The sequence below is a fragment of the Paramisgurnus dabryanus genome, chromosome 6 (genome assembly GCF_030506205.2).
Source record: "Paramisgurnus dabryanus chromosome 6, PD_genome_1.1, whole genome shotgun sequence".
Lineage (NCBI taxonomy): Eukaryota > Metazoa > Chordata > Actinopteri > Cypriniformes > Cobitidae > Paramisgurnus > Paramisgurnus dabryanus.
This window is the reverse complement of record NC_133342.1, coordinates 34,877,504-34,886,709: the sequence shown is the minus strand read 5'-3', so window position 1 is coordinate 34,886,709 and position 9,206 is coordinate 34,877,504. Positions and strand designations below refer to the sequence as shown.

Below are 9,206 nucleotides of genomic sequence, written 5' to 3'. Positions count from 1 at the left end.
ATGGGGTACATAATAAAAATAACAAACTACAGGTTACTAAAGTTTCTAATGGTTATATAGTAAAATAGCGTAATACAGACAGGGCTCAACGGAAAAAATTCTACTGGCCCGATCGGGCCAGTGGTTCAGGTTTTCACTTGCCCTGCCAAAATTTTCACTGGCCCCACCTAAAAAATTTTGTGTGTCACATATTAAAAATAATAATTCAAAAGTCAAAGATAATTGTACACATTTTATTCATCATTAGCCTGTCAGGGCTATGGTCTCAGATATTTCAGCACAAAAACTGCACAAAAGATAAATTAAATCTTGTTGCAAGAACGTTAATTAACCCATATTACTAAAACAGTGTTATTACATTTTATACAGTGTTGTTTTTGTTTCTGCCAGCATGCTAATAAAGTGGATTGCCTTAATCTCAGTTAGCATCTCTTTCCAGATAGTGTCTGTGAATCTAGAATTATAAATATTTAGAAAATGTTATAATAGGTCAAAATCATTGTGTGATGGAAACAAACAGAAGTATGGAAAATATATACTGCATATATTTCCATGCAGTTCTATCCATTTGAACAAATAGTGGAGCATTTAGCTGATTTTTTTTTAACCAGCCAGCCAGCGCCCACATTTTTTATGATTCTCACAAAAGTTTAATGCTTATCCCTCTGCTTTCAAACAAAATACAGTTTCATCCCATCTTCATTTTTATTCATCACCTCTCAAATATGGGTGGGTTTTAAGGATGTTTGTTAGAGATCAGATAATATCAGTGAATGCTCCAGTGTTTTAGAAGTTGGGTAAGCCCGCCACATAGCGGGTAATAGCGGAAATATAGATTGCCTTAAACTCATCATTGGTGGGGAAAGAGTTAACTGTTAGTAAAGACGTTAAACCAAATATTTCTTACCTCCGACATGCAATATCTGTGTGGTACTGAGATCCCACATAAACTCTGTTTTTTATTTTTTAAAGCAAGTCACAATGGCTGTTTATTCTTGATGACGTGAAATGCTATGTTGATATCTTTCTCGATGTGCTGGAAATTCTCCTCATTCATACGTCCCGCCATTAAGTTCAGTGGACCAGATGAAGCGTTATCAGACTTTTCTCATGGGCTTCGACATTTTGTTTGCGGTAGTTGGTGCTCCTAATGAAAAAGGATCCAGACTTGTCTGCTATACCTGGAAATTGACTGAGAACCGGTCGAAACATCGCATCGTTTCTTTCTTCGTGTTTTATTTAAGTAAATGTATGCTTCGGATATGCTAAAAAAGTTTACGGTTGGCCTTATAATCGGAGGCCGCCGGCGCCTCCGCCATCTTAACGTATCTTTGCTCTAACTTACTACTACCAGCTGAGTTTCACAGCAAACACACAACAGTCACCACAACACCAATAAGGTAAGAGAAACTTTATGCTATTGCTAAGAAGTTTACGTTCGCACCGCTGAAAATGCGTCTGGATGGTAACATTGCGTAAGAGTACATATATTGATAGAAAATTTATTTTAGTGACTGAGGGTGAAGCACTGGCCGGGCAAGTGACAATACGATTTACTGGCCCGAGCTTCTCTCACACTGGCCCCGGGCAACCGGGCAGTCCCTTATGTCAAGCCCTGACATATTATAAAAGGTAGGACAATTTTTCATTTCACTCAGCAGTCTCCCTTTTGCCACGGAAACAGCCCTAACCCATCAATGCATGGACTCCACTAAACCTCTGAAGTTGTGCTGTGGTGACGTTAGCACCAGATCCTGCTGAACATTTTATGCAGCCATTAAAGTTTTAAAGGTCACATAACACACACAGTTTCTGCCAATCTTATGTTAAAGGACAAGTTTGGTATTTTATACTTAAAGCCCTGTTTTTTTCTCACTAGTTATGATGAAATAGAATGGTTTTGACTGAAATTTGGAGATAGGCTATTGCATTCTAAAATGCATTAAACTTTTGTTTACAAAGACGTGAAACTCATCGAGTGGTCAGGGGTGTTCACTGATATGCTCACACAAAAATCGCTGCAAAAGATGCTTTCCAGCAGGTTTTATTGTAGTTTTTGTCCAACTCCATTGACTTGTATTAGATGTGCTGTGAGGTACGGTATTACTCCGCGCCAGGAATGGAAATGGAGTTGTTTGTATTCTTGCATTTGGCAACGGTGAATTATCGCCACCAACTGGGCTGGAGTGCCTATTATTCAAGCTCTCAACGGAAGAATATACGGGTGTGAGGCGTTTGGAAAAATAGGTCCACAAGTTTACAACAAATGGTAAAACACCTGTTGGAAAGCATCTTGGTCATGAGTTTGACTTTAGGGAACACACATACAAAAAAAAGAGAAATGTATTCCTTGTAATGCACTATAAGTCGCTTTGGATAAAAAGTGTATGCCAAATGCATAAATGTAAATGTATTACTTCTGGTACCTTCCACTGTTAAAAATGAAGGTGCTTCATGATGCCATAGAACAGGGGTGTCCAATCCTGCTCCTGGAGGGCCAGTGTCCTGCAGAATTTATGCTGCGTTCCAGGTAACCTGTAACCCGTAAATCACGACTTCAAAACCACGACTCACGACTCTGAACTGGGAGTACATCCATCTAGTACGAGTTCACGTGTGGGAAGTCACTGGTTTGACTGCCGTTCCAGTGCACTTTCACAGGTAGAAGGTTGTAAAAACACGAGTTACAGGCTGCCTGGAACGCATAGAGTCTTGAGTCGTGGTTTTGAAGTCGTAATTCACAGGCTCAAAAACCTACCTGGAACGCAGCATTAGTTACAACTATGATGAAAAACACTTGAAGCAGCTAATTAAGGTAGGAATACTAGAAACAACCTGTCAGGTGTATTGAGGCAAGTTGGAGCTAAAGTCTGCAGGACACCGGCCCTCCTGGACCGAGTTTAGACAACCCTGCCATAGAAGAACCTTTACTGTCTAAATGGTTCTTTAAAGCATGTTTAACATCTGAAACACTTTTCTGTCTCACAAAGGTTTTTTCAGGTGATAAAGGTTCTTTAAATTATAAAAATGTATGAAGGAAAAAAGGTTCTTCTATGGAATCGCTGTGAAGAACCCTTTAAACACCTTTATTTTTAAGATTTTAGCGCACGCACACTTTACAAATCAGATCTGTGCGTACGTATGCTTTATAAACGAGGCCCCAGTCCTTTAGAGCCAACTCTATTTAAACTCTACTTAAACTCTCAAGACGAACACACAACACTCTTACTGGTTTATGGATCTGGTTTGTGTGCATGTGTGAAGCGCAGAGCTCTGTGACAGACGCTTTGCCAAAACCACTATGCAAAAGACAAACAACCCTCTTCATTTCAAGACACCAAGGAATTAAAGGCAGTAACTTTGATGTAATGTTACGGTATCCACTTCAAATAAAGGAAGCAAATGTTGCTGTGGAGTTTAGTAATCAGTAATAAATCTGTATTATAAATATTATTATTCTATAATTCTTGTGTGCCTTACTATCAATCATATATGCAAACAAAGAGTTCACTGATAAAGCACAACAGTTTACAAGAACATATATTCCTCATAAATCTTATTTATACTTTTAAAATGCACACAATGATGTATTCACCTTAAAATACACAAAGGGACTTAACTTGAGTGTAATGGTTTACTTTTTGGCATATACTGTTGTAAAAAAATGACAAAAATGAATATTAGTATATTCCTAATTATCCAAATTAACAAAAAGGGTGTATTTTTTCTGAACATATATTTAAACCTTTTTAACAAAAAACAAAAAATGTAACTTTTTAACTTTTTAAGTGACTGGTTAAATACATGTTGTGATGCGCTTTGCATCATGCGCCCTTGAAAAAAAGTCACCGTCCACCACTGGTTGTTTACATTCTTTATACGGTTAAGATTTGTAAAATATACAAAATTTCACTGTAGTGCATAAAACTTTTCTGGCAACCACAGTTGTTTTTTACAGTGTGGCCGTTAAGGCTTCATGGTCCTACGTGTTCTTGTTTTGTGTTATGTTGGAGCATGAAGTCTGGATTTCACAACTTCTTGGCATTGTTTGTGATGTGCTTGAAACTGGAAACTGTCATGGAGTTGACAGACGGGTCATGGAGTTGGTGTTATGGTCCATGTTGTCAGTATTTTACAATAATTCAGTGTACGTGATGTAAAAATACAGTAACACTGTACAGTAAATGATAAAAACAATAAGAAATGTGAAGCCGGCCATGAATATGCTTTTATTTTGTTTGACTATTATAAAAAATCTCTTTAATTAAACTGGTAACACAATTTCATAATGAATAATATAGAGTTATTACTTGTTGATTTAACTGTAATGTTATTCATGGTAGAATAGTAGACAGACAGACAGACAGACAGACAGATTTCTTATAGTGTATACCATACATTTGTTAAGTTACTTATATCCTGAATGAGGTACATTATTTGATTTCTATTTCACATACGATGCGAAGTTTATTTTCACAACCATCATCATCCCAAAAACCAGATAGCACTCTGACAACACTACAGTCTTGTGCTCCCTTATAATCATCAGGTTGATCTGAATCCCATTTGGTAAAAGTCAAGGGTTTTCCAGTAATATCTACAAACTGTCCTTCTTTAGCTCTGTCTGTGGCTCCAATGAATGGGTTGATAATTACTTCGCTGGTTTCTAATAGTTTTACCAAAGCTTTATTTTCATCAGCATTTCTTGGCAAAGCAATTGTTCCACCAATTTCCTTGCAGTATTGAATCCCCTTATCATAACTTTCTATAAAGCCATTATAAACAAAATATTTCTCTCCAACCTTTCTGAATGAATTAAAACTTGCAACTTTCTCTATCATGGCAATCTTTGCACTTAGAAGCTGGATCTCAGATTTTAGAGATGTGATGTCATCTCCAAGACGCCCTGAAAATTAAACAATTAAAAGATGGCTGATATTTTCAGGTTTAATGCATTTTTAAAATTTAAACTGGGCTGTGATATGTCTGAATGAAATAATGGAGTATAACTTAAAATGTTTAATACCTGGTAGACCTGGTGGCCCTTTTATTCCTTGGGGTCCAGGTGGTCCAGTTAGTCCTTGGGGTCCAGGTGGTCCTGCTTTACCTGGTGGTCCATGCACTTCCACTCCTATGACGGTAAAGTAAAAAGCTAAATCTTTTCTCGATCATGTTTTCTGTTAATCACTGATCCAGTCACTGCATTCATGCACTTCAACTCTCACACAAACCTGGCTCTCCCTTCTCTCCTTTAGGTCCAATAGCCCCATCTTTTCCGTCTCTGCCATCTCTTCCAGGCAGACCAGGAATGCCTGGTACTCCACAATGAGCAGGACAGTTTAGGTTTTGAGGTTCAGCTCCATGCAAGAGTCCAGACTGAAGCATCAGAAGAAAAATGAAGTACACTGGCGCCATCTGCTGGTGTAAAGAAGGTTTGCAAGAACATGCAAGCTTAAAGTAGTTTTACCAGCACTTTTACATTCATACAAATGAGCTAACTTAGAAAGATTAATTAAATTAATAAGTCAATTAAAATGTATTAGGTGTAGTCCGATTAGCATTTAAAAGAACTTATTTTATAAAATACTTTGTGTTCATACAGTGAGAAAAAATTGATTCTTGCTGACATATTTTAACTATATTTTATAAGTTAACTCATCTATACTCAAAATAAATAAGTTAAAATAGTTAGAAAAATTTAGTTGATTAAAGAAAGCAATTTAAGGCTGCAAATCATTTGTTACAGTTTATAAATCAGCATGATTTCTGGCTCCCAGGTGTTTTTATTCAGGTAAGGAGCTGATCCACAAATGAAAGAAACACAAAATAACACAAAATCAATCTACCACGGCCTGGGGCTTCATGCAAGATCTCACATCTGAATCATTTGATCATTCAGATGTTATTTGGCAAAATACATGCAAGTATTTGTCAGACGTTGCTTACCATTAAAATTATAGACTGATCATTTCTTTGTCAGTGGGCAAACGTACAAATTCAGCAGGGATCAAATATTTTTTCCTCAGTGTACATAGAAAGCATGCTTTCCAATAAAAATCTTTTGAGTCATTTTCCATCGGTTAAAAACAAAATTATGTTTTTGCCGCAGTATGTCACTACTAAAATTTTACGTAATGTAAAAAAAAACATGTATATGAGATGCTTTCACAAAATGTTGTGAATAAACATTGATAAACCCACCAATAACAATGTCGACCAAATATATTACATATGTAACTCTTCATTATATACTTTCCTATGCATATGACTATACAATATTAGGTTAGCAGATTTAGAGAGATTAAATGGTTGTTTTATTAAACAAATATCTACAAAATCCAGCTACATTAGTCTCAGTGCTGCAGATTAGTGTGACATCTGAGAAATTTGAGTCAGGGAAAAGATGCATAAACAAATTATAAAAAAAAATACAATGTCATGCAATCCACATTTAGTTACCTCTTATATCAGCAGTAATTTATTTCATTTAATACATTTTACAGAATAAAGTAAACATCACTCTGAACTAAAATCACTGCAGTTTTCTTCACAGTGATTCAGTTAAGACTGGATGTTCACATTTTTTCAACATAAATTTGGCACTCCATTTATTTATTATATTTATTCTTAGCTATTTTTAAATAACTTTCAATTACATATCGGTTTAATGTAGGAGCCCAGATGACAGCCAATGTCTGATGCATAAAAGTCAGCAAAATCACAGATTCACTGAAATGAGTCTTCTTGATTTACAGTTTTTTTCGATTGCTAAACGACAGTGAGCACAACAGGAGTCACATGTGCAAAACTCTAACTACAGTCTGCGCTACCAAAAGTCACCTGAGCACATCTCTAAACACATGACTCAAAACAGCTCAGTGCAGCCAAACACTAAACACAACCCTCACTGAGATAACACACACTGTCACTCACAACACACTGAGAGGAAAAACACGAGCAGCAAACACCAATACAGGAAATACTAACTTTTTATCTTTACAGTTTTAACAATTTCAGTGACGTCACACAAAGTAATGTTTTCTTCAAATAATGATTTATTTATTGATTTATCACATGACTTATTATTTTATTTAGAACATCATAATTCTTTATGGTAAATAAAAATTAGCAGTTTGCTTCAATAGTCTGTAGTAATTTGCGGAATTACAGTAATGAGAAAAAAAGGTAGAAACTAAATGTACATGAATTTTATATATACACTGTAAAAAATTGCTGTTAAAAAACAGCCAAATTTAACAGTATGATTCTGTTTTTTAACAAAAACAGAAGTATACTGTTAAATTCTGCATTCTGTAAAAAAACAGTTTTCAGAATAATGTGAATTTACAGCCCTGAGAGTCCACCGTTAAAGACTGCGTCCCAAATCACACCCTACACCCTCATTCACTATTCCCTACATTAGTTTCCTTATGATCCACCTGAAATCAAGTCAGTAGCCGTTTCCCAATGTCAAGGAAGGATCATCGGAAGCTAGAATTTCGAGGATGCTACGTCATCGACGTCCGTCGAAGGACTGTTCCAATGTCGAGGATCCTCGAAATTTCAGCCAAGGACTGAGTCCTTCGTTCGACAAATATCCCATATACAGGAAAGGATGCAAATTTGTATCCTTCGCGCTCTTCACGCGCTGAAATCACCCACAATCCTCTGCGCGCAGCACCGAAAGCACACCTTTCAATCACGTAATGACGTAATGACGTGCACTTGCTAGCCTGTTCCATTTAACGTGTTCTCCGAATGCTTAAAAGGAGCCTCGCCTCGCCTCTGAAGGAAGTGACTTGTAAGGACTAGTCCTGCCAAGGAAGTATCCTTGACATTGAGAAACGGCTAATGAGTTCAAGTACTGAAGCATTAATGATGGACACCTGCTGCTAATAAACAGAATCACTTAAGAAAAGATAAATAAAAAAAGAGAAGAGATGAGCAAAAACACTTATAGACACAAAGACTTAGATGAACATCAACTGAAAATAACACAACACATTTAATCTCTCCATATATCACCAGAGGAGAATTAAACATTTACACAAACACCATTACCATCTTCACTTTTAAACCACTTTTAATTTTAAGACTTTATTTCTGTTATACATCTACAAAAGTTCTTACTGAGAACAAACAGGTGTTTACTAGACTTTACAAGCATTTTCTTTAAAGACACCATTATGGTGATCACTGTTTTCATTAGTTGGGCTCTTGTCTTGGTTTATAGGCTGGTTGCTATAACTGTGTCTTTATGATGCATGTTTGTTATGGCAAAGAAAACCAAGAGATGATAGACACTTGTGCACTGTAAAAAATTTCCCTGTAAAATAACAGTAAAGAGCTGGCAGCAGAGACGCCAGCAGTATACTGTTATTTTTACGGTATTTATACGTAAAATGACTTTACGGTAGTAGTCTGTAAACCAGAAAAACTGTATTGTTCTGTATTTATATAATTTACAGTAAAGAGCTGGCAGCAGAGACGCCAGCAGTATACCGTTATTTTTACAGTATTCATATGTAAAATTAATTTACGGTAGTAGTCTGTAAACCAGAAATACAGAATATTTCTGTAGTCACACTGTTAAATGATTTCACAGTCTAATACAGTAAAAAATAAATGCATTTTTCTGTGATTTATTTAGAAACTAAAATAATATTGTTTAGGTTTAAAGTAACAACCTAAACAATATTATTGTAATTTCCAAATAATCACAGAAATATGCAGCATTTTTTAAATAACATAAATTTAGTCTCTAAAAATTCTTCATTGATATTTAAAATATCAGTCTCCCATGAACTTGCCCAATGAATTCCCAGGGCTAAAGACAACTGCTTAAGATATGCATTTTGTGAATATTATGCAAAATAAGCAACAAAAACTTCCAAATCAAACACCTTTATTTCAAAGAGAAATGTCAATGTCAACATGAATACAAAAAAGGAAAGAAAATAAATCCTGTTGGACAATGCTGAAAAAGCTTTCTAGTAGTAAACAGAAAGAGTAGTTTCTTGCTTTAGACTATGGCAATAAACGTACGTTCTTAAATTGCTCGTCAGAGACTGCCCCAATCCTAACCAAATGTGAAGGGCATAACAAATAGTTTACTTTTTGAAAACATACCTAAGGCCATTTTGAAACTATTATAGTACAGTAGAACATTTTGTCAGGATGTATCAATAATAAGCATAAAAAACATT

General features: G+C 35.8%; 1 protein-coding gene across 2 annotated transcripts; it reads right to left on the bottom strand.

The window, feature by feature from the left end:
- Positions 1–4,206: 4,206 nt before the first annotated feature.
- On the bottom strand, positions 4,207–6,752 carry LOC135767448 (mannose-binding protein A-like). 2 transcript variants are annotated; one of them, XM_065277173.2, is made up of 4 exons: positions 6,662–6,752; positions 5,232–5,419; positions 5,027–5,131; positions 4,207–4,906 (listed from the first exon to the last, which is right to left on the bottom strand). In XM_065277173.2, exons 2-4 carry the CDS (start codon positions 5,413–5,415, stop codon positions 4,434–4,436), a joined length of 762 nt encoding a protein of 253 aa, XP_065133245.1. In that variant the 5' UTR covers positions 5,416–5,419; positions 6,662–6,752; the 3' UTR covers positions 4,207–4,433. The 2 variants fall into 2 exon arrangements, with proteins under 2 accessions (XP_065133245.1, XP_065133244.1); XM_065277172.2 differs by having other exon boundaries at positions 5,232–5,416.
- Positions 6,753–9,206: the final 2,454 nt, after the last annotated feature.